The 24,855-nt window shown below is 41.8% G+C and overlaps 1 protein-coding gene across 2 annotated transcripts in view; it reads right to left on the reverse strand.

Moving 5' to 3' along the window:
- The window catches only part of SGCG (sarcoglycan gamma), a 44,775-nt gene extending 20,052 nt beyond the window's left edge, over positions 1 to 24,723 (reverse strand). The window contains exons 1-4 of one of the 2 annotated variants that reach the window (XM_027116699.1): positions 24,147 to 24,723; positions 4,645 to 4,839; positions 3,929 to 4,030; positions 2,303 to 2,390 (exon numbers count right to left, since the gene is read on the reverse strand). In XM_027116699.1, the coding sequence (XP_026972500.1) occupies positions 2,303 to 2,390; positions 3,929 to 4,030; positions 4,645 to 4,839 (385 nt within the window). In that variant the 5' untranslated portion in view covers positions 24,147 to 24,723. Of the gene's footprint in view, positions 1 to 2,302; positions 2,391 to 3,928; positions 4,031 to 4,644; positions 4,840 to 11,520; positions 11,608 to 24,146 lie in introns of those variants that run through there. The other variant, XM_027116698.1, reaches the window with a different exon arrangement.
- Between the last annotated feature and the right edge of the window lie 132 nt (positions 24,724 to 24,855).

Below are 24,855 nucleotides of genomic sequence, written 5' to 3' on the forward strand. Positions count from 1 at the left end.
AATTTAAGACTTTTGGCTTTGATTGTATTGGTTGTCAATTTTTTCAGTGGTCTTAGTAATAAACAATTATTCATTTAATTAAATGGGATTACTTTGTCTAGTTCACATAAATCACATTTTAATATCCAGATTGGCTAAATTTAACTTCTCCCAGGAAGTGTGAGGCTGGGATGAGTGTGACTGTGGGAAGTCATTTACTGAAAATCGTCTTGGATTTGGTGAGCTGAATATTTCCGAGTTCAGGATTCTCAGTATAGCAGAGGCTTTCCAACCAAAGGTTTAACAGAAATCACTTATTTTAACTCTACCTCAGGTATGAAACACTAAGGTTAAAACTCAAAATTTGAGGTTAACAGTTTAAAGTAATTCTGATGGGAAACTTTTTTTTAAACGTGAATTCCTTGGTGACAAAAACAACACCATATTTGCAGCAACTAGGACAGTTCCCGGTGTGCCATGATTTAATGAAATCTGAGTAGAGAGGGAGGGTGGTGGAAACACCCCTGTTGGAGAAGCAAGTCCTAAGGTGACTCCTGGTTTGGCTTCTCTACTAACTAGCTGTGTGTTTTTGAGAAAATTAGCTTTTCAGTGCTTCCATTATTTCATCCACGAAAGTGGAGACAGATTTATGTTATCTTTAACTCCTCTATATATGAAAATCCACACTTAGCAAAAAATTAAATGTGAAAATGAGTATTTGTGTTAAATCATTTTCAGAAGAATATAAAATGAATCTTTTACTTTTAGAACTCCTAAAAAATAATTACACACTCTAAATGTTATTAATTACTTGACAGCATATAGAAAGTAGCACATAGGCATTCAATAAATGTTTGTTGAATGAATGCAGGCCTCTCACTGCTGTGGCCTCTCCCGTTGCGGAGCACAGGCTCCGGACGCGCAGGCTCAGTGGCCATGGCTCACGGGCCCAGCCGCTCCACAGCATGTGGGATCCTCCCGGACCGGGGCACGAACCCGTGTCCCCTGCATCGGCAGGCAGACTCTCAACCACTGCACCACCAGGGAAGCCCTCCCTCAAACATTTAAAAGCTACAGTCAGTTAAAAATTTTTAAGAAATTTAAGAAATGGTAGACACAATTCATAATACAACATAATTTATAAAGAAATATGATTTGGTTTAGACAAGTATCATGAACATGTATGCTGTGTAAGCTCAGGTTCATCTCTAGATTTATTGAGAATTTCACTGGACTTGGTGATAAAACAAGCTTCTAAGCAAAAGAGAAATACAATTTATCATTTAGAAAAAGTTATAAAGATTAAATCAGAACACAGGCTATGGAACTCATGTATTACTGTAATAAAAGGAATCATAAAGTTAAGATATGGCTGTACCTTCCAATGTAACATTATTGTTCTGTAACAACAGCCATTAAAAAAGGGGGACACGGAAAGCTACCTGCCTGTGTTGGTAGTACACTTGTCAGCTATTTCCCCATAATCTGGAGAGCCATCCAATTTCTTAGATTTAGCAAATCTATAAAGTGTTGATGGTGTAGAGAAGGTATATTCCTTTCACCAGCTGTTTGCTCTTTTGTTATTTCTTCCATCGATATTCTTTCTTTCTAATCCTTTTGCTCTCTGCGCTCAATTCCAAAGGACCTCTCTCCCACGTGACCATATTCTTTGGTCTTAGCTGATCGGATGGGTGTACGTGGCTCAGCTAAGGGCAGTTGGTTGAACAGAGTAATTGGGCCAATTAGAGTACTTTGCTGTGAATTGAGAATTCATGACACTGAAGACCAAGTTGGCTGGTGTTGAGAACTATAGCCAATCGGATGAAGAACCAGAGAGTCCTGTAGAGTTAGAACTGGTGCAACCATGCTACCAAGTGAAAATCATGGACAGAGATTCATGGAAAGGAGGGGAACATGGTAGAGAGAAGGAGAAAGGGAGGGGGAGAGAGGGAGAGAGAGGATGAATACTTTGATTCTCCAGCCCTGGTCTTTCTTTTCTTGAGGGCAGCTACTTTGTTTCCTTTCCTCAGTCTCTGTGAGATTATTTTGTATCCTGCCAACAATCATTGTTTCTTGTACTACCTTAAATGGTCCTCTTATTTCTTGGAACCAAAATAACTTCACTTAAAATACTTCAGACTGTCCTCCCACCACCTGAACTAGTCTCCGTGGTCCACACAGCATGATATTTAGAAAACTCATACTTTGATTGCTCATAAATAACTTTGAATTCTCTAGAAGAAAAAAGAAACAAATGGATCCATTCAGCACAACTGTTCATGGACCACACACACGCAAAGCACTGTTATGAAGCTGGACTCACCCACTTTTAACCTGCCTGTAACTTCTCCTTCCGGGTTGCGTGCACTTACAGTCACATTCTGTGTGGACTGCAGAAGCAGAGATGAGTCCTAAAAACAGATTTACAATGTTAGCCAAATACAGACTATTTAAAATGACTAGACCTTTGAATTTGTATATAAATTGAGGATTTACACAAAAGAATTTCCCCCATGTCATAGATCCTGTGAACCTATCAATTTGCGGCTAAAACTATTTTTTAAACTTGGATTATGTTGTGTGAAGCGGGTAAATGCATTATTTTTTTCCCCCACAAAATATGATAACCTCCTGGGTTTACAGAGCCTGTGTGCACTGGTTACAATGGACCAAGTCCGTTCTCAAGGTGAAGAGCTGAAACAATGAAGTTTTAATCAGTGTTTTGTCTTTTCCAAGGAATTAAAATTTCATTTCTCATAATTTATGTCCAGGACATGATATATGTTTAAAAGGTAAATCAGAGAGCAGTTAGCTCTTCTATAAATAAATACCATATTATCTTCAAAACGCCAAAGGCTTCTCACAATTTCAAAAGAGCTTTTAAAATCTGTTGGATGCCTACGTTTTTAGAGCTTTTTGTTGGAAGATACAGTGGCTTTATGAGCACGTAAGTGGGGTCACAGTCTGAGCGGAGGCTTTGTCTCACAGAAGATTGCTGGCTCTTCTGTAACAGTTTTCTTCAAAAGGAACGCAGTAATTTGGCTACTGGATTCAGGCGGGTTTATGCCACTCAGAGGGAACCAAATATCTTCCCAAGTTGGGGGGTATAATACGATTTTTCAGAAGGAAAGAAGTTTCAGGAGTGCTTTGGAACGCTAGCAGGTCAGAAATTCTCCAACTTGCTTTGTGGAAGCAGATGGATTTGCCATTGTCTCACCTTTCATCCAATGGCGTGACCTTACTACTTGTCTTTGCTGTGTTTTGAAATAACCAGCAGGATAATAAGAGCTAAAAATTCACCAGCGATTTTTACCATCCAGCCTCTCCTTTCATCTCCACACTTTGAAGGAGGTAGCATTACTCCTCACATACAGATGAGGAAATTGAGCTCAAAGAGATTAAATGACGGCTCTCCCAAAGTAACAGCCAGCAAGGGACAGTTCCATGACGGAACCGTCTTCAGGCGCCAACTTCCAGGCTCTTTTTTTTTTTTTTTTTTTATCATTTTCCCTGAAAGGGAGGACATGGCCCAGGTCAGAGCTGTGAGGCCCACTCCCGGGCCTAGACAATAAGTTGTCCCAGGAACCACTCTGGTCGTCTGATCCAATGGATTCTCTCCAACACTATTCTTTTTCTGGCTTCCACCGCAGGGGCTGCAAAGGCTAAATGCTTTCTCAGCCTGTCCTGCAGGGAGGGAGACCCAAGTGATACAATTCCGGTCAATGAGATGTAAGCAGAAATCCGCTGGGGCGGGGCTGGGGGTTTCCAGGCAAGGTTTTGGGTGTGACCATGGCGGTCGCTCGCTAGGGCCCACCCAAGGCATGTGGCCAGGGAAACATGCAGTGTTGACGCGTGCACACCTTTCATCAGAAAAGCAAACTTTCTGTGTTTCACCATTATTTATTTCTCATGAAACACAAATTATTTAAATGTGTCCTCATCTGCTTACCACTCTGGAGTGTATTTCTTTGGCATACAGTGGGAATAAAAACTCCGATTCCCCCTCCAGGCGAAGTCCATCTTCTGTAACATGCAGGTGACCCATCCCTGTCTGTTAAAAAGAGATTTGTTTTTGCTTTCTTCTTCACTTCTTTTAGTATCAACTTAAATCATGTATGCCTTTTCATAGATTTCCTATCCGCACTTTACTGTATTTCTCTTAAACACTTTATTTAAAACTTTAGTGGTTTTTATTCAATATTCAGTATTTTATTACGTCTTGTGTAAATACAAAGGACTATTTAGGAAATGCATATAAGATTTAAATAATCACTTTATAAGAACATGCAAGAGCCCACCAACATGTCAGAAAAAAAAAATCTTACCATTACTATTTAAAATTTTTTAAAAATTAAGATGCCATAAAATGGACTCTTCAGGCTTATAGCTCTATGAGTTTTAACATACGTACAGATTCGGGCAGCCACCAGCACAACCAGGATACAGCACTGCAATGAAAACCAACACGCTACAGTTCACAGTGAAATTATTTAAAAAAGGTAAAAGAGAAAAGTGAATGTTATATTATTTTTTGCTACTGAAAATTCTGATCCAGACAGGAAACCAACATTAACTGCATGAAAGGAAGCTTCTGTTGATACAATGTGGATGAAGTGACCGCACAAACAAAACAAGAACATGTTTATCAGGAAAAAAAATACTTACTGGGGAAAACCACATCACTTTAAGAATCCAAATTGTAAGAGCAAGATTCACAAGGAGGATGATGAGCAAAAGAAGAACAAATAAGTAGAGGCAACGCTTTCTCCAGCCATAGATGCCGATTTTGTAGACAGACTGGTTCTCTGGCCGCTCTATGTGGGTGCCTTCTGTGGTCGTGGTGTATTGTTCACGTACCATCTGCCACCGGGTGGGGGGCAAGGGAGGTGGGGTGAAGGGAGGGGGGAGGGGGGAGGAGGGTAGAGGGAGAGAGGGAGAGACACATGGCCAGAAAGAGGATTTGTTTGTCAATATTGATTGACCATTAGTCCCACAAAATACTTTTTACCCCAACAACAAATTTCCCAAATTAGTGATGTTTAAAATGAGCATTGGCTATTACTTTGAAACATGTCACTGTATTTCAACCACAGCGATAATCTGTCATGCAATGTATTTAGATATGACAAATGCATTTGAAATCCAGTGATTATATTTTCAGATTTTGATCAATAAAATCAATACATATACAGCTTTCAAAATTCTGCAAGATTAAGCTTGCAATTGAAGCACCAACCTACAACAATCCAGTTATCACATTCTTAAAAGATTCAGTGGGAGGAAAATCAAGCTGGTACCCAAGAGCCTTCTGAAGAAAAAATCCAATTACTCAATTTTGTGCCAAATGATTAAATTACATCTTCCTTCAGCTACTAAATTATTCAGAATTAAAAAGGCTCTTTTCAAGATACCTACCACACCAACTCTGGCCTATAATTAAGCTCCCAAGTACTGACCTAGTTCAAGAAAGATCAAAATGTGCACGTGTACAAATGTTTACAAACATTCCCTGTTTTATGTAAATGAGGTTAAGAGTTTTAGTAACAATTTCAACTCTATGAAGAGATTTTTAAAAGTTGCTCAATTTTCCCCTTTCCACAAAGAAAAAAAGAACATGGTTTTAACTGTTTAAATTAAGATTAGAAATTATGATGACTTTTCTGATTGTAAATGTAGCAAAATGATGAATCATATAAAATATTCTCCTCTGAGGTTTTTTATGCATTTATTTTTAGGAGTGATTTGGAGCTGTCCTTATTTAAAATGTTATGGTCAAAATAATTCTATAAATTTCTTTCCAACCAAACAACAGGCATCTCCCCGTGTTCTAGCTGATTGTATAAAATGGTGCTATTCATCGCTCAGTATTTTCAAACACTCAGGACTGACAATCTGCATTATTCAAAACCTAAGGGGTTAACAATTTCATGAGGGCATTCTTCGCTCACTCGCCTTTGACCCCTCCAGTCTTTTTTTGGATTAGAAAGTCCATCACCACCCACACAGCCCCACATCAGCTCTGCCTTCAACCTGCATCCCAAATCTGTCTACTTCTCTCCACTGCCACGGCTACCGCGCTGGTGCCAGCCACTGCGAACTGTCATCTGCACCACTGCAAACCTGCTTCCCTTCCTTCCCCTCTGGAAACCCCTCTCTACCCACAAGCAGACATGTGAAGTGTAAGTCAGCGCCTGTCACTCTACAGTTTCACACCTTCCCGTGATTCTTCCCCACTGAGAACATCCAACCTCCTCCATCACCTCCCAGACCCTACGTGAGAGCCTTTGCTCACCTCTTCATCTGCAGCTGTTGGTCTTTTGCTCACAGCGCCCCATTCACTCTTTATCAGCCCAGGTGAACCCTCAGGTCAGGACTCACTCCTGGGCATCCCTTCCACCTGAAACCCTCTGCCAGCTCCCTCCTCAGCTTCAGACCTGCTCACATGACACCTTCTCAAAGAAGTCTTCCCCAGACACCCACTCACTCCCAACACAGCCCTCTGTTATATTTATTTCAAAGCACTTGTCATCTAAATAATGGTGGCAAAACCACACTTTCTGTACAAGATAGGCTAAGAGTCTGCGATTGGATCGGGAAGGGTGGCCAGAGAATCTGAATTTAAAGCAAGTGCATTAATTTACAGTATTGCTGCAGATCGATAAAAACAGCAGTTTTCTAAGTGTGTGTGTACACACATGCACATGCGCGCACGCACACGTATGGTTTCCACTTGCTACATATTTCTGTTCCTATCTAGAGCTTCCTATTGCTGGTGTAAAGCTATCACAAACCTAGCTTAACCCAACATAATTTTATTATTTTATAGTTTTGGAGGTCAGAAGTATGAAAATGGGTCTTTCGGGGCTAAAAATCAAAGTGTGAACAGGGCTGCTTGAGCGGCAGGCACCTGGGCCTGAGTTTGGGTAACAAAGCCACGTTTTATCATTGCCCCCCTTAACTCTTTTGGTTAACCTGCCATTTACCAGTGTTAGATGTGTTGCACTGAACAAGGATCTTACTCTAGACAGGCATGATTTAAAATGATGAGGCAGAACACTCAACTCCAGTTTTTTTTTTCTAAAAAGTGGACGTTGTTATTTTAATAAATTATTAGCTTATATTCTAACGGTGACTCATGGTGGCTTCCATTTTTATTTGACACTGTATATTCAATTTTTTCTGTTACAGACTTTCAGAGGCTATCAGGTTCAGCTAGCTTCCTTCAGATATGTGTTAAAATTAGCATTGGAAAGGACACCAGTTCTTTATCACTTCGAGGTCAGATAACTGTAAAGTATTAGTATTCATGCTGGCAAGAAACTGCTCTGGAACAACGCATTATGCTTTAAGATCTACTTATAGACCCTTTACAAAAAATTAATAAGATAACATTTTATGTTAGAACTTAAAAATCTATACTCCAAGGTAAATAATTTTGAGTTTTACTACATCTTGAGCAAAAATTATTTTCATAGGCTCCTTTATTTCAAAAACAATTTATGGGGACTTCCCTGGTGGCTCAGTGGTTAAGAATACACCTGCCAATGCAGGGCACACGGGTTCGAGCCCTGGTCCGGGAAGATCCCACATGCTGCGGAGCAGCTAAGCCCGTGCGCCACAACTACTGAGCCTGCACTCTAGAGCCCACGAGCCACAACTACTGAAGCCCACGTGCCACAACTACTGAAGCCCGCACGCCTAGAGCCCGTGCTCCGCAACAAGAGAAGCCACCGCAATGAGAAGCCCGCGCACCGCAATGAAGAGTAGCCCCCGCTCCCCGCAACTAGAGAAAGCCCGCATGCAGCAACGAAGACCCAACACAGCCAAAAATAAATTAACTAAAAATTTTCCCACCCCTTTCCCTGTTAATCATCTTTAAAGTATGTTGATGGTATCCTTAATTTTGATTAGCTTTAAATGCTTCTCTCTAAATATAGTTATCAATATTTTAATGCGTAAGGCTCCAGACATGGAACATTATAGTATATTTTGCAAAAATATAAGTTTTCATATGCTCTGAATTCATGGTTACCTATTTATTATCTAAAATAAAACCATCTTAAGGATAGAAGTTCTGCCTTCTACATTCTTTGATTCTTGTCATAGTACGTAGTATAGTAACTGAATACAGCGTCCACTACATAAATGTTGTTAAATGACATTGTTAATTTTAACTAACATTTACTGAATGCCTGGTCTGGATAGGCTGTTGCCAGGAGTTTGAGACACGGAAATGATAAATACATGGTTGATGCTCAAAAGGAACTAATACAAAAGGATTTTTTAAAAAGGTGGGTTTGAAAAAGAACTAAACAGACTCCTCAGAAATGAGTTCAGTTATATTTTATTTTTTACTTTTATTTTTTCTGTGGTACGCGGGCCTCTCACTGTTGTGGCCTCTCCTGTTGCGGAGCACAGGCTCCGGACAGGCAGGCTCAGTGGCCATGGCTCGCGGGCCCAGCCGCTCTGCGGCATGTGGGATCTTCCCGGACCGGGGCACGAACCCGTGTCCCCTGCATCGGCAGGCGGACTCTCAACCACTGCGCCACCAGGTTAGCCCAAAACTGTGGTTTTAAAAGGCATGTTTGCTTAGTTCAGATAGAGGCTTATTTTAAAGCAGTGTTAAATTTATAGAGATGGGCAATTCAAATATATTTTCTTAGTGTTTTATTCTTGGTTTTATTAAAGAAACTCAGAAATCTGAAGCTTTTACCAAGTCCTTATATAGTATTTGACTAAAGGGTAATATCAAGGTCCAGAAGTTGAAGTTGGTGGAAATAAGGCCAAAATAAGGATGTTTTGTTCACCACAATATAACCAGCACCTACAGTAGTGCCTGGAACTGAGTAGGGACTCAATTATACGTATTTGTTAAAGGCAGGCAGGCAGAATGAAGTATGTTCTCATTTACGATGTATCTGTGGAATAGGTCCCCATGTCTAGGTCCAATGTTATGATTGAAAACCGAAATCATTCCATCTTTACCACACTTCATATGTGTCTCATACCCACTTTAACAGAAACTCCATAAACTGCTAGGAAAATAACCAGAACCCACAGAGCAAAAGGGGAAAATAACAGATTTACACATTGCTATTTTCCTGGCCCTTTTATTGCCATAATGATGTGACTGATGCATAGGTCATAGTTTATAGGCCGACAGTTCCTGCATTTCACATCTCAGTGACCATCACACTACTTCATTTTCTACTAGGAATGTTCATCCATTAGCACTCTGTATTTCAACAGTGTATTTTAAGGTTCAAGATCACATGAAGTTCTACCTTGATAGATGAGTTGGATTTGGGAGGAAATTAGCATCAGAAAAGCACTGTTCCTACCTTTGCTTTTCAGCCATACTATCTTAGGTATTTCCCTTTCGCTACCATATAAACCAGACTGAGTTCCAAAGCCATGCCTTCTTAGCTCTGTGATTTGATCAATTCTGTCCACCCATCAACGATCAGTTGGTCAATTGACCAACTCAAGTGGTCTATCAGGCTTCTTGACAGTGTGCTTTTTCAGAGATGTTTCACATGTAAAACTCACTGCGAATGTTTACAATAGAGTTAAAATAGTCACAAAGGTGAGGCTGGGTTTTAGGTACGGTCTCCATGGCAACGACTTCTTCCTGCTGGTTCTCCCTCGGGGTCTGTTTTCCAGACCTCAGCTGAGGCCATCTGTCAATGTTTTACAGCGCTTCTCTCCTCCCTCCACGCCCCTTATCCAGTCTCCACGGCAACCAGAGTGACCTTCCCCAAGACTAATTCTATCCCAGCGGCTTCAGGACAAAGCACAGACGCCTTGGGCACATGCAGCCCTTGGGAAGCCCATCTCCTTCACCAGTGCACAGCACACCAGCCGGACCAAAGTCAAGTGGACTCGGGCACTGTGAGGGGCTTGGGGAGAAGTCTCAAGACCGACCCTTACAGATCCACAGATGAAACACTCCTGCATCTATATTTCCATAAAATTCCCCAAGGCACAATAACATGTGAAATAGGAGATGAGCTTGGAGTCTGGAATGGCAAGGACAGTGGGTGAGGAATTCTACAAAGCTCATGAGAACACCAGAGAAAGATCTGGTCCCGAAGTGGGTCCAGAGAAGAGCAACACCGGATGCTTTTGAGGCTGGGAGGAGAAGGAGGCGGGAAGGACAGAAAGAAGCGGGAGGCAGGTCCTGAGGGTTCCCCACCGGGAAACCACGTTCATGGTGGGTGAGCAGGGCTGGGCTGGCTTGAGAGAAGCCACGGAGAAGACCCTACCCGGGTCCAACAAAATGTGCAAAATTGAACCAAATGGGCACCCATTCATAATTGACAATTATTCTTTGAGTTTCATCTTCAATATAATAGCAATCTAGTTTAGTGACTGGAGTGTGTATTTTTTTTTTGTGTGTGTGTGTGTTTTTTTTTTTTGTGTTTTTTTTTGTGTGTGTGTATTTTTTTTAAAGGACATTATAGAACAATTTTATTTGCAGCATTTTAGCTGCAAGCTTAGCCAGCATGTTTGGGAAACTTGGATTTGTTAGTCTTTGGAATTTGATATTGAAATATATTGAAATACTACTTTTCCTTTGGCTTTGAAAGAAACCTCAGATAAATTCGAGAACCTCTAAGACTAACGCCGACTTGAACCATGAGGCGGTTAAGTGGCTCTATGGATCCAAAATGTTTCCAAGAAAATAAGCAAAAAATAAACACAGTATGATTTGTAGTTCCTTTCCTACCTAGCGAGTTACTCCATCCTGCTGACACACCTTCCAGCAGCTGAGCTATTTTTTCCCCATTATCTTTCTTGACGACTTTCTTTACAAGCTTGTCTTCTAAGGCCCCTAATTAACTTAGGATCCACCAGAATCAACAGACACTTTAAACAAGCTGAAGTTTACCTTGATTCTCCTTCTGTTTACTTTTTCATACATATTTTGAGCAACACGTTATTTATTCCAGATGTAGGGAGAGATACATTCTTCCCTCTTCATGCAGGGAGGGCTGGGCAGCCACACTTGGTACTTTACTCTTGCTTTGCTTATTCTCAATGTATCAAACTACCTGGACTTCTGTTCTCACGAACTTTACCCCGTTTTTAAATGTCCGTAACAAAACTATGGACGACATGTAGATCAAACGTAATTCTGCCACAGAAGTTTAAGAGTAGAATTAGCAGCAGGTGATCTTAAAGATTATCCTTTGTCTAGATTAATGACAGTATAACGATTGAATGCCCGATAATACGGAAATGCTATCATGGTATTCTATTGATACAAATTAAAATTATTAGAAAGGGCATAATCCTGATAAACACAGGTGGCATATTAGTAGTCGTAATAACTTGAAAGAAACTTGAAATGAGACGTTAAGTACAGTTTGTTGATACTTAATACATAATCATTTTGAGCTAAATTTATTCAACATTTAAAATTCATTTTCTATTATGATACCTATGAAGGTAAAAAATAATCAAGAAGCCTCATACCTATTTGGTTTTTAAATTGAACATTATAATTATATAAGATCCAAGTAAAAACCGATTACTTACCTTAGACGTTGTAAAAAGCACACTGTGAATTAACTGCACCGCTCCAGATCCTTCTGAGACAAGAGTGTTTCAGGCTGTCCCACGACTCGCTGAGTGAGAGGGGACAGTTCAAGTTCACCAACCAGCCTGGAAGAAAAGGCTCCCTGGCCTGGCCTTGTCTCAAGTTTCATCCCCGGTTGTTAGCAACAGGCGCATCTAATTTTACTTAGTGACACAAACAGCTCATATACCACACTTAAAATTGTTTGGGCACCAATTCCAGAACACAGCACTAAGTGTGCCAAGAGGGAAAAAATTCCTACGAAACCACCAGTTAAACCCCGAATCAGGACAGTCTTACGTAATTGTAACTTTCTAAAATGAACTTTACCTTAAATGAACAGCAAAAACTTCTGGGACACGTTTCCAGTAGAATCTAATGTTGACAAAAATCTCATAAAAAATCACTTCAAATTCACAGGCAACATTGAGAACTCGTAACTTTATTGGTATTAAATGTATACTGTTCTCCTCCAAGTAAACTGCATATTCTCATGTAACAGTCACTCTTTAAAAACCACTTTCCTTAGGCTTCTTTTTAAGTGAAAAAACTTTAACATTTGAGAAAACCTTAAATAATGATCATCATAATAAACAGAAGGTAAACTCCACATGCTAAAATTATCACAGTTATTTTCTAAGTAAACTAAATTTATATTTTGTTTAACAAATTATGTGAATGTAACAAGGTGATGTTACGTTGTCTTACCTTTATTTAAAAAGGACGATAAGTAGATCATTCAATTTTTATAAGGTGTAAAGAACACAGAACAAATATCAAAATCTCAAATACCCTTAATCTTTTATTTTGCATTACTCTTAGAGTCTGAATTAAAACTCACTAAATTATACATTTAAATTCCCATTTTAGCACTAAACCTGGATCATGAGAAGCAATGTAATGGTAATCCATACAGTTAATTTTTATTTTCTTCTCAGGAGACCTTTCCTCTTATTCTATTCATTTATGCTGGAACTTCTTTTGAAATCTGATGCTTCTTAATACCAACAGCTGCAGGTCTTACAGGAAAAGCTGATACAGCTTCAACTAATCGTACATTTATTTATAAGACATTTGAAAATCTTCCATGAATTCTTCACACGTTACTATTCTTCTCATCATGGCAATTCGTTTAGACATAAAACCATGGCACAACTACCGATTCTCAACAAAAATATCTACTATATTTAACAGTGATGTTATGAGAGGTACTTCTGTATTACTGTGTGTCTGAAAAGTCAAAATTTGAAACTCCTAACTCAATATTCTGGTTGAAATGTCACACTGACAGGTTACTTACTGAGGGACCTTTCCACCATCAGTTAACTGGTTTATAGCAATGAACGTTTCAGCATTGGGGGCTGCTTTGTAAGGCCATTGGTCAAGTTGTATGTTGGATCTCCATTCACGTTCACAGATTCATTTAACACTATTGACTTCTACTTTTGGTCCTGCTGGAGGATGACTTCGAGAAAAGAGAAATCTTTTGATTTTTTAGCATAGTTGAGATTATTGAAACGAGATCTTCAAAGTTTCCACTGTAGGTCTAGTTCGGGTTTGTAACTCACATACATGTCTCATCTGTTTTCAACAGAATCATAACATCTTAAAGCTATAAGGGTCCTTAAAGAAAACTGGTCTAACCCTCCACTAGATGTAAAGTAGTTTGTTCAAGGTTAGAGCTGCTAAGGGCGTGGAGAGAAGTGACTTTCAGATAAGATACTTCAAGGTTTGGAGAGAACCGAGAAGTCTGGTGCAGTTGCCTTGAAGACTCGGCAGGAAAGTTACTAGTGAGACCTATTAGGCCACGTTCCGGGCCCAGCTGAAGTTGATGCATACACAGTAGGCCCATTTTAAACAGCGCCTGTGGCTTTATACGCTAACTGCAGCTGTGAGCGCCTGTATGGCAGAATCTCCCCAGACCAGGCCACACTTCTATCATCTGCCCAGACCCGCTCTTTCGTCCATCCTCCACAAAAGCCAGGGGCGACAGATCTGGGAATCTCCCTCGCTAACCAGCCTGCCAGTCCCTAAGCTCCCCAGTTCCTGCTGCCTTGCCTCCCTCTCCACCCATCAGTGCCCCCCTGACTGCGGGACCTGGTCTGTGTGTAGCCGACCTGCTTCCCTGCTTCTAGGCCCCGCTGTGCTCACCTTATACCTGGGGCTGCCAGAGAAACGCTGAGGACAGGTAATTCTGTCCTTATCACCGCCCTGCTTCAAGCCCTTCAGCAAGCCGTCAGGATATGGTACCAGGTTCTGGACAGGCACACGCACCTTTGCAGTGGAGCCCTGCCCATCTCACCTGTCCCCTTCCTTTGGGCTCCGTAAGAAACCACGGGAGTCACAGTGCTGTCGGCTGCCTGGCTGTACCTCGGATTACAGTCACCTCCCATCTTTTACCTTTTCAGAGGCAGCCTTGTATATGGATTTTTTTTTTTTTTTTGCGGTACGCGGGCCTCTCACTGCTGTGGCCTCTCCCGTTGCGGAGCACAGGCTCCGGACGCGCAGGCTCAGAGGCCATGGCTCACGGGCCCAGCCGCTCCGCGGCATGTGAGATCTTCCCGGACTGGGGCACGTAACCGGCGTTCCCTGCATCGGCAGGCGGACTCTCAACCACTGCGCCACCAGGGAAGCCCCCGTATATGGATTTTTAAATGTATTATAATTGTTTGTATTTACATTGCCATCATTGGTTTATCGACCTGTTCTCTCTACTGGACCATGAACTCCCCTCTCAGCACCCACCTAGAGTCAACCCTCAATTAGGTGAACTTTGTAGTTACACCAGACTCTGTTTTTTATGATATCAATTCTATAGTGCACAGTAACATTAAAAAAAAAAAAAAAATAGAGCTAACATATACAATCAGGATGACATTACAAGAATTATCCAGAAGAGGTCAGTATAACAGCAATAAGGGATGGCTTTCGGGGCAAATGAAATGTGAAATCAAATTAAATTCTTTTGTAAGTGATAAACTTTAAACCTTTAAAAAATACCATATGAATTATTTGCACTTTCAATTGAAGCTATACGTCTTCAAAATAGGTGGCCACAGACTTTTCAAGTAAGCAAAATGAAGCGATCAAATGATTCCATACACAACTGAAAATGCAGTTTTCATCTGGAATGTAATTAATGTAATTACCTGGACGATTCTCACCCAGCTTCTCTGATTATTTTTAAATAGGGATGATCCAAGTGTACGCATTTTAACAAAGATAATTCGTATTCCCTTCAGAGTTGCCATGTCAATAAAAAATGAAACATTACTAGACTACTGAATGTAGGTATTTTATGTTTTTCATGGTACTCTGGGGGAATTTAGAAGTCAATATTTAGTATAAAGGGCTAATTCAGTGTTTTCAGGGAAGACAGAGGGGATAAAACCATGGGGATGCTGGAGAAGTAAGAGGTAAGAAAAGGAAAGACTAAAAGCAATAGAAAACTTTTAGATTTCAGAAGAGAAAACGGAGCATGATCTGAAATTTCAAAAGTTATCTGATGGTAATGTCTGAAGTGAGTCATAATCATTAAAAAGTATTATTCCATGAACATATAACTTTGTATAATTATAGGGAACAGATCTTGCAGCTCCAGTAAGTATAGAGTTTTGGGGCAGAGAATGGAAGTGTGGCGTGTGCCCATCAGAATGACAGGAAACCCACTGAGTAATTACCAAGGCAGAACCGGCTCACGCTGGAGAGGAAATCCATCAGAAGGGCTTGGGATAAACCCCGACGTCTCCCGCTTCTCCCTGCCATCCCCACGTCCACTGCTCTGAGGTCACTACTTACATCCTCCTCCCCATACTTACCTCTGACCTTCAAATAACTTTATGTTGCTATAGCTCCATTTACTAACTCCAGACTCACCCTGTGGGTTGAGTTCACATACGTTATCACCCAGCAGCCTTCCTCTCCTTTTCTCTATTGTTGTTTTACCCGTGGTCACGTCTGAAATTCCAGTCTGTGTAAGCATTTGTTTCTTGGTCCCTAATGACAGGGCATCTATCTCTCCACCCTTCTGCTCTCCAACCGAGGACATCAGCATTTCCCCTGCCTACTTTGACATGATCAAACGGATCACATTCACATTCCATTCTGAAATGATCATCTCCTGTATCTCCTCCAATTTGACCAGATGGATTCAAAATATAAAAATGCAAAAAAAACAGTGTTCGCATTTTTTACTCCTCTGGAAGAGTCTGAGAAGAAATTGCATTAATTCTTTAAACGTTTGGTAGAATTTACCTGTGAAGCCAGAGCTGGTCTCTGGCTTTTCTTTGTTGGGAGATTTTTTTATTTTGATTCAATCTCCCTACTTGTTATTGGGCTCTTCAGATTTTCTGTTTCTTACTGATTTGGTCCTGGTAGGCTGTATTTTTCCTGGGAATATATCCATTTCTTGCAGGTTATCCAATTTGTTGGAATGTAATTGTTCATAGTAGTCTCTTATGATCTTTTGTATTTCTGTTCTATTGTTTGTAATGACTTTTTTTTTTTTTTTTTTTTGCGGTACACGGGCCTCTCATTTTTGTGGCCTCTCTCGTTGCGGAGCACAGGTTCCGGACGCACAGGCTCCACGGCCATGGCTCACGGGCCCAGCCACTCCGCGGCATGTGGGATCTTCCCGGACTGGGGCACGAACCCATGTCCGCTGCATCGGCAGGCGGACTCTCAACCACTGCGCCACCAGGGAAGCCCTGTAATGACTTCTTTTTAACTTCTGATTTTGTTTATGTGAGTCCTCTCTTTTTCTCTTAGTCTAACTAACGGTTTGTACATTTTAATTACTTTTCAAAAAACCAGCTCCAAATTTCATTGATCTTTTCTATGGTCTTTTTAGTTTCTATTTCATTTATTTCTGCTCTGACATTTCTTATTTCCTTCCTTCTGCTGACTTCGATCTCCTTTTCTAGTCCTTTGGGCTATAAAATGAAGTTATTTATTTGAGACCTTTCTTTTCTCTTAAATAGGCACTTTTGCTCCCCACTTTCCTCTTCGCATGGCTTTTGCAGCACCCCAAAGGTTTTATGTTGTGTTGTCATTTTCACTTGCCTCAAGGTATTTTTTCATTTCCCTTTTGATTTCTTCTTTGACCCATTGGTTGTTCAGGAGCGTTTTGTTTAACTTCTACATATTTGTGAATTGTCCAGCTTTCCTCCTGTATTGATTCATAGAGAATATTTTTTACCTGCCCCGTAATCCTCTGTGCTGTCTGTTCATCTCTTTCACACCGCTTCCCTGCATCTGGCAACCTCTGCTCTTTTTTCATTGTCTCCATAGCTTTTTTTTTTTTTTTACATCTTTATTGGAGTATAATTGCTTTACAATGGTGTGTTCGTTTCTGCTTTATAACAAAGTGAATCAGCTGTACGTATACATATATCTCCTCCCTCTTGCGTCTCCCTCCCACCCTCCCTAACCCACCCCTCCAGGCGGTCACAAAGCACCGAGCTGATCTCCCTGTGCTATGCGGCTGCTTCCCACTAGCTGTCTACCTTACGTTTGGTAGTGTATATATGTCCATGCCTCTCTCTCGCTTTTGTCTCCATAGTTTTGACTCTTCCAGAAAGTCATATTATTTTAATCATACAGTATGTAGCTCTTTCAGATTTCTTCTTTCACTTAGTAATATGCATTTAAGTTCTTCCATGTCTGTTTGTGGCTTGATACCTCACTTCTTTTTATCACTGAATAACATTCCATCGTCTGGATGTACCAGTTTGTTTATCCATTCGTTTATGGAAAGACATCTTGGTTGTCAACAAATTCTGACAATTATGAATAAGGCTGCTATAAACTCCTGGGTGCAGATTTTTGTGTAGACATAGGTTTTCAACTCCTTTGGGTAAATACCAAGGAACACGATTGCTGGATCATATGCTAAGAGCGTGTTTAATTTTGTAGAAACTGCCAGAGTGTCGTCCAAAGTGGCCGCACCATTCTGCACTCCCACCAGCAGTGAATGGGAGTTCCTCTTGCATCACATCCCCGCCAGCACACTGCTCAGGTTTTACGGGACACTCTTGCTACTCTAACTTACACACAGAAATAACAGAGGCACGTGAGAACCACCACACTGAAGTCATCTGCCTTTGGAACAAATAGGCTATACCTGTGGGATTCTCTGGGTTCTGCTGTCTTCTCCTGTCCTACTCCTAGTGAAGCACACCTGCAGGCCTTGCATCTACTTTCTAAATCTAATAAAAGTAGCTTAGGGCTTCCCTGGTGGCGCAGTGGTTGAGAGTCCGCCTGCCGATGCAGGGGACATGGGTTCGATGCCCCGGTCTGGGAAGATCCCACATGCCGCGGAGCAGCTGGCCCCGTGAACCATGGCCGCTGAGCCTGCGCGTCCGGAGCCTGTGCTCCGCAATGGGAGAGGCCACAACAGTGAGAGGCCCGCGTACCACAAAAAAAAAAAAAAAAAGTAGTTTATTTGCAGGAAAATATTCTTAACCAAAGTATATACAGATACCTTCCCTTTCATCACCCTGGGCATCTATTTTATCTGAAAAAAAAATCTACAAATAACTGAAATCTGTAAGTTGGAAAATATCTCCCAACTGTTTAAGGTGTAGCAAATAAAGGATAACACCACTTTTCAATATGTAGCTAATATTTTTTAAATTAAGCAACATAGAAAAATCTGGACTCCTTTCCAGTATAAACTAAGAATATTTAGTCTAATGAAATTATAAAATCTTACAAATGCCAAAAAGGCAAACTTTATAAAATATTAAGTTTTTTTTTCTTTTTCCTATTTCCAATTCTTATTTCTTGTTTATTTTCTTAAAGAACAATTACTCATCTGGCTCACCTCATTTGATTATTGTATGAAGTAATAAAAATATAAAATCAAAACCATGCACATGATCATGGTTTACTGATAGGTGCAATGCAACCTCCCCTTTAAAGTATGGGTCACTCATATAGTTTTCTACGCTGTGCATTGTTGCAACGGTTTTGCAGAGTGAGGGAACTCAGGGATGATTCTTACTGTAATGCAACACGTAGAGTATATTCTCAGTGATGCAGCTACTACAATATTATTTTTCAAAAAAAGAGAAACGCTTATTTGTATTAATTTTTACAACCTGGACATAGTTTACAAACATTAATTTACTCAGTTTGAATTCTTAGCTCCAGCGAGGAAAGCAACGTTTTTTTTGTTTGTTTGTTTGTTTTTTGCAGGGGGCACAGGGGTTGTGTATTATCTCATTCCCTGAAGCAAGAGGTGAGAAGAGAAAGCAAAGTCAGGATAAAAGGGACTGATTCCTTCTTTGCCAAATCTTTCGAGGACGACTAAGCAGTATTTTGTATGAGGTGATTTCTCAAAAAAAGAATGTTTAAATATATTCCAGTCTATGTTGAAAAATATTTCACAACTAAACATATTTCTTAATAATTGACTGCTTTCATTAGTATGGGTCAGGGTTTGGTAAACAATGGCCTGTGTGTCAAATAAGGCCCGCCACCTGTCCTTGTAGGTAGAGTGAGACCAGGTCACAGCCATGCTTATTCTCTTAGGGATCCCCATGGCCGCCAACGCTGCAGAGCTGAGTAGTTAGTTGTGACAGGGACCTTATGCCCACAAAGCCTAAAGTATGTATTACATGCCTCCTTACAGAAAAAGTTTTCTGCCTCCTGATACAACCCACTGGAAATAAACTGTATTGTGGGTCACGTTTTACTTTGGTTTTACTATTTTAAAAATAAATTTACTGTGTCTAATTAGCACTGTCAATTCAAGAAGTGAATCTGATAGTTATATGACATTCTTACATCCCCTCCACCTTCAAAAACCTAAAATCAACTGTACTCAGTCATAAAAAAGAATGAAATAATGCCATTTGCAGCAAAAGCGATGGACCAAGAGACAATCATGCTAAGTGAAGCAAGTCAGAAAGAGAACGACAAATGTCGTATGATCTCACTTATATGTGGAATCTAGAAACGATACAAATAAACTTATTTACAAAACAGAAACAGACCCACAGATACAGAAAACAAACTTATGGTTACCCAAGGGGAAAGGTTGGGGGGAGGGATAAATTAGGAGTTTGGGATTAACAGATACACACTACTACACATAAAATAGGTAACCAACAAGGACCTACGGTACAGCACAGGTAACTCTACTCAATGTCTTATAATAAACGATAATGAAAAAGACTCTGAAAAAGAATATATATATATATATATATATAAAATGTATAAATGAATCATTTTGCTGTATACCTGAAACTAACACAACATTGTAAATTAACTATACTTCAATTTTTTAAAAATGATTTAATTAATTAATTAAAAAGTATATACAGTCAAACTTATAGGAAAGAGTGGAAAATTCTCAAGGGCTATAAATACGGACGGAAGTCACAGTCAGAGACAGTGGGAGGTTAAGCTTCACAGGCGCGGAGGCAGCAGGTGAGGAGACCCACTCTCGGGCCCAGAGGCCAAGTCTGAATCTTTGTGCCCAACAGGGATAACTGGCCTCTGGGAAGAGCAAGGCCAGAGCTCCTGCCATGGAAGGAAATACAAGGAGAGGCCCCTCCCTCCTCAAGGCTGTGGATGGAAAGACAGCAAAGTCAAAGCCTGTACCAACCACGAGCCTGCACCGTGTGTGGGTGTGAGTTTGACCAAATTTACCACAAATATGTGCTCTAAATCCTCCCATGAAATGTACAGAAAATCTGGTCTAGGACCCATCAAGAAAGGACAGGAAAGGAAAAAAGGAAGACAGGCAAAAATGGGGTAGTGAAACATGATCCTGTGTAAAGGATGACAGAACTGTCCCAGGCAGATTAGGATAAATGTTAATAAAATTAAAATCTTTCATAAAAAGGAAGTACAGTGGGCTAAACCACCCTTCTACTATACTCAACTCACCTCGATACTTGCTAATAGAATACTGTGTTAATAAGATATTATTCTATCAATCTCCTATATTTACCTGACTTACTAAAAAGTCAAAGAAATACACTTAATGAGAGGAGGAAGACCTAAAGGAGGTGTCTACAGAGTTTCCAAAGACACATTCTGTGAGGTTTTAAGGGCGTGAAGGTTAGTGGTGCTTAATTTTTATACGACGTCACTTTAACCTTAAACGTTGGTCTTCTTTTCCCTCGATTCAAGGAATCACTAGCCCTAGTCACATGGACTGGCTGTTTGAGCTGTTTTGCATCCATAAGAAAAGTGAAATGCAGGGCTCGTGGGAAGGTTGTCCTGGGCACTGTGCTGCAGTGGGGACCACGGGTTTGGAGGCAGGTGTCTGTTATTACCCGGCTCCGCCCAGCAGCCACCTGGGCCAATGACAGCCTCTGTGGCCCAGTTTCCGCCTGTGTAAAGGGGGGTCCTAATCACAGGGTGCCTGTGAAGATGGGATGAAATGGAATTCCTCAAGTGCCTGGGTTAGAGCAGGAGCTCAATCGATGGCATGGACACAGCCCTTTTGTTGTTAAGGCAAATGCCAGAGGACAGAGGTAAAGGAGCAAGCTATTAGGGGTACATCTGAGAAGGAGATTCTCTGGAGAATAACTTATTGGATATTTCCCTCAATTCATCCTGAATTAAGAGATTTCAAACAAACAGACGGAGTCATGAATCTTAAAGGAGAAGGATACAGAGGAGGAAACCGTGTCTACCGAGAGGGGCCATTGGTCAGGACCCTGAGTTCCAACACAACCCACAGAACTGCACCTAAATAGCTCCACGATTCATATAGGCATTCTTTGTAAGAATATGACTTGTAAACAGCCCTAGCTTTTTCATATCTGTTTGCTCCTTAGGTCTTTGTCTTCAATGCAATATGATTTCAGTTGAGTTTTTCAAATTTAAAAATTCTTCCTTTTCTCATTCAGAGACCTTATTTTTGAAAAAAAGGGTTTAGCAACCAACATTAGACAAAGATAATAAGCACATTTTTATAAATTAATATCTGGTTCATGTTACTTTTCCAATTAAGTTTTCATTGTTTTATTATTAAGGTAATTATTAATGCAGTTATGTTTTGATATAATGGAATGACTTAGGGTTTTGTATGTGCAGCAACGAAGCCTACTGACATGCTAAAAATCTAATTTAAGTGATCTTGGTCAGAGTCCAAGACTGGGCTTAGAGAGCTGTTAACCTCTTGAAATTGAATCCAAAGTAGGTATGCATGTCCAGGCATTTCCTAGCACATCTATAACTATCACCAGACTTTCAAAGGGGTCCATGACCTTAAAATACTTAGGAAGCATCTCTTTACTATCTCCTTTTCCTGTGGCCTCCTATTCCAGTACAAATATCTCCCTCACATCTAACAAAATGATATGCTAAAAAGACACGGTGTTATATGTAGTTATTTTGTTTCCTAATTTGGCAGGTGTCATGTTCAGAAATTTATATGCAAATATACTTTGAAGGAGGGCTGTCTATACAGAGAACACTGTATTTGTATCACTGAGAGCACATAACAAGTTGTGTTTACTTCGTATAAATTTAACTAAGAAGACAATGAAATGGGCAGTTTTTTAAAAATTACAAAGCACCATTTCCTAAGTCTAGAAAATGAAATGTTTGGGTTGTTACACTACAATGATCATTCCCACATACATCACTTTCTAACAATACAATTCCGGAGAAAGAAATACAATTACCTTTTTTTGCTTAACTGTAACTATGTCTGTAGATACTTGCAGATGTTATCCACAGTAAGACAGGAGCTCTTGCAGGGCACAATCTTAAGTAGTAAAGACTAAACGCGGGTCTGATAAATTAAAAAAAAAAAAATCAGGACTTCCCTGGTGGCACAGTGGTTAAGAATCTGCCTGCCAATGCAGGGGACATGGGTTCGATCCCTGGTCCAGGAAGATCCCGCATGCCGTGGAGCAACTAAGCCCGTGCGCCACAACTACTGAGTCTGCTCTCTAGAGCCCTCGAGCCACAACTACAGAGTCTGCATGCTGCAACTACTGAAGCCCACGCACCTAAAGCCGATGTTCTGCAACAAGAGAAGCCACCGCAACGAAGACCCAATGCAGCCAAAAATAAATAAATAAAATTAAAAACAAAACTCTAAGTAACCTACAGGTTTATTAAAAAAAATCAGAACGAAGAAAATGAAATGGTGCCGATTAAAATGTAATAGTACATATATATTTTTAATATATTTAAAATACGATCTAGCCACAGGAATAAAATGCCTCTTTAAAAATGAAATGAGCATTATCCTCATTATGTGTGAGAGAGGTGTTTTCATAGTTTAAAAAAGCAAACAAGTTATTGGTTAAATGTGAGTTTTATTCCTTTTATAGTCTGCTATGTAGTTCTAACGAATCTAATTTGTTCAATGGATTATTCATCACTACATTTTTTCTGAGATTAAAGAAACATTATTCATAGATTACAATTGCTATGCAGGGCACCTTCTTATGTTTCTAAGCCTGAAGTGTAAGTGTACTATCTGTGTTCATGATTTATGTGCAGTATCTACTAAATATTGTGTGTAATGTCTGATTCAGCTCTAACAAACACTGAAAATGGAAAGAACATAAGATTCAGAGAAAGTAAAATAATTGAAAACATGATTGTTCTACAACCTCAAAAGTTCACTGCGGGATGTTTTACACACGTGGACTGGGGGCCACTTTGCAATCATTTTGTTTGGAATGTTTGGAAGCACATTTTCTCCAGAGGAAGTTTTAATACCAGACACACTGAACCTTCCAGTAAAATAGTCCATCACCAAGAACCAAGAGATCAGCTTAAGTAAATATTTGACAAATACTGTAAAATCTATTTTTTATAGTTTTTAAATAACCTGCTTATGTTCAAGGAAGAAAAGCACAAGAGAGTCATAGAAAAAGGCTTACTTGAAAAAGTACAATTCCCTTGTTTTACACAGATTTACTCGCTTTAAGGAACACCCAACAGCACTAGTACAACAATACCACGCATCTACACAGAGTGCCATCTCTATAACATCTGCTCCTACGACAGCAGGTAACACGGGACGAGCAGCTGTTTCCCAGAAAAACCGTACGTGACTGTCCCAGTCAACTATCCAGCGACGGCTCCTATCAACTTTCTAATTAATCCCGATTTAACCAAGTGATAACACGCAAATATGTACCTACCAACCATGGGTACTCGGTGGGTAGTGGCTGAGGCTGGAGGGACCACCCCAGGGAAGCGGGTGTGAGACACGTGACTTCAGGGCTCTCTGTCTCCACCCCCCGCCCCGCCCCGCCCCGGGAAGCCCGGGTCAGCCCCCAAGTGTGCTCGCGCCTAACTCCGGGGGCGGGCCGGTCAGTAACCCAGGGCGACGCGATGAGCAAAACCAATTCACGGAACATGAGTCACTCCCCCGAAGTTAAGTCCAGTCCGAGGGCGGCTCGGCCGGCAAAACTATCTGGGGCAAAGGCAGGCGGACGGCCCCAACTACACTGCGTGGCTTCCCCCCGGACCCGCGGGCCGCAGCGGCGGAAGGATCAGGTGCGGGGTCGGGCTGGGGGCGCCTGCCCACGCGCGGGCCAGCTCAGGGGCTGCAAAGCGGGCAGCTGACGGCGAAGCGGTGGCCCGCGGCCGCGCTCCTTACCTGCGCTGCTCTCCGCGGTCCGGCGGCGCGGGCTGGCGCCGCAAGTCCCGTCGTCCCAGGCGGAAGGGCCGCCGTCTTCTCCCCGGACAGCGCGGGCCGCGGCTCCGTCTTGCGTCCTCGGCGGCCGCCGCGGCGACTGCGCTCCCGGGCGGGAGGGCCCACATCCCCGCGCGGGCTCGGGGCGCCCGGGACCCGGCGCCGGGCGGCCGGGGGCCGCAGACCTCGGCGGGGCGCGCGGGGCCCCCGAAGCGTCTCGCCCGCCCGCCCGGCGCGCGCGTCCACGTGCCAACCCCGCGTCACGTCCCCGTGGGTCGCTGGGCCCCGGCCCGTCTCCTTTGCCGCCGCGGGGGCGCCTTCCAGCCGTTCCCGGTGCAGCGGCGTCGCGTCACGCAGTGCGGGTCGGAGCTCCGGTGTTCCCGCCTCGGCCCTCGTCCCACGAGGTACCAGAACCGGCGCCGCCCTTTCCGCGCGCGCCAGGGCGGCCCTGCTGGGGACGCGGCCCTGCTGGGGACCCGGCCCTTCGCGGGCTCCGGTGTGTCCCCCGGCTTGTCCCCCGCGAGCCTCTGCGGCTCCGGACACCGAGCAGGGCCGGGGCCTGGCAGCTGGGCGGCCCCCGCGGGGTTTGCAGAAACTCTGTCCGCAGCACCAAGGGGACTGCGCGCCCACCCGCTGCTTGGAATAGCAGCTGTACTACGATTTGTTTTCTTTT

Source organism: Aethalodelphis obliquidens, unplaced genomic scaffold (genome assembly GCF_003676395.1).
Source record: "Aethalodelphis obliquidens isolate GAN/ISIS:26980383/991018 unplaced genomic scaffold, ASM367639v1 scaffold16, whole genome shotgun sequence".
Classification (NCBI taxonomy): domain Eukaryota; kingdom Metazoa; phylum Chordata; class Mammalia; order Artiodactyla; family Delphinidae; genus Aethalodelphis; species Aethalodelphis obliquidens.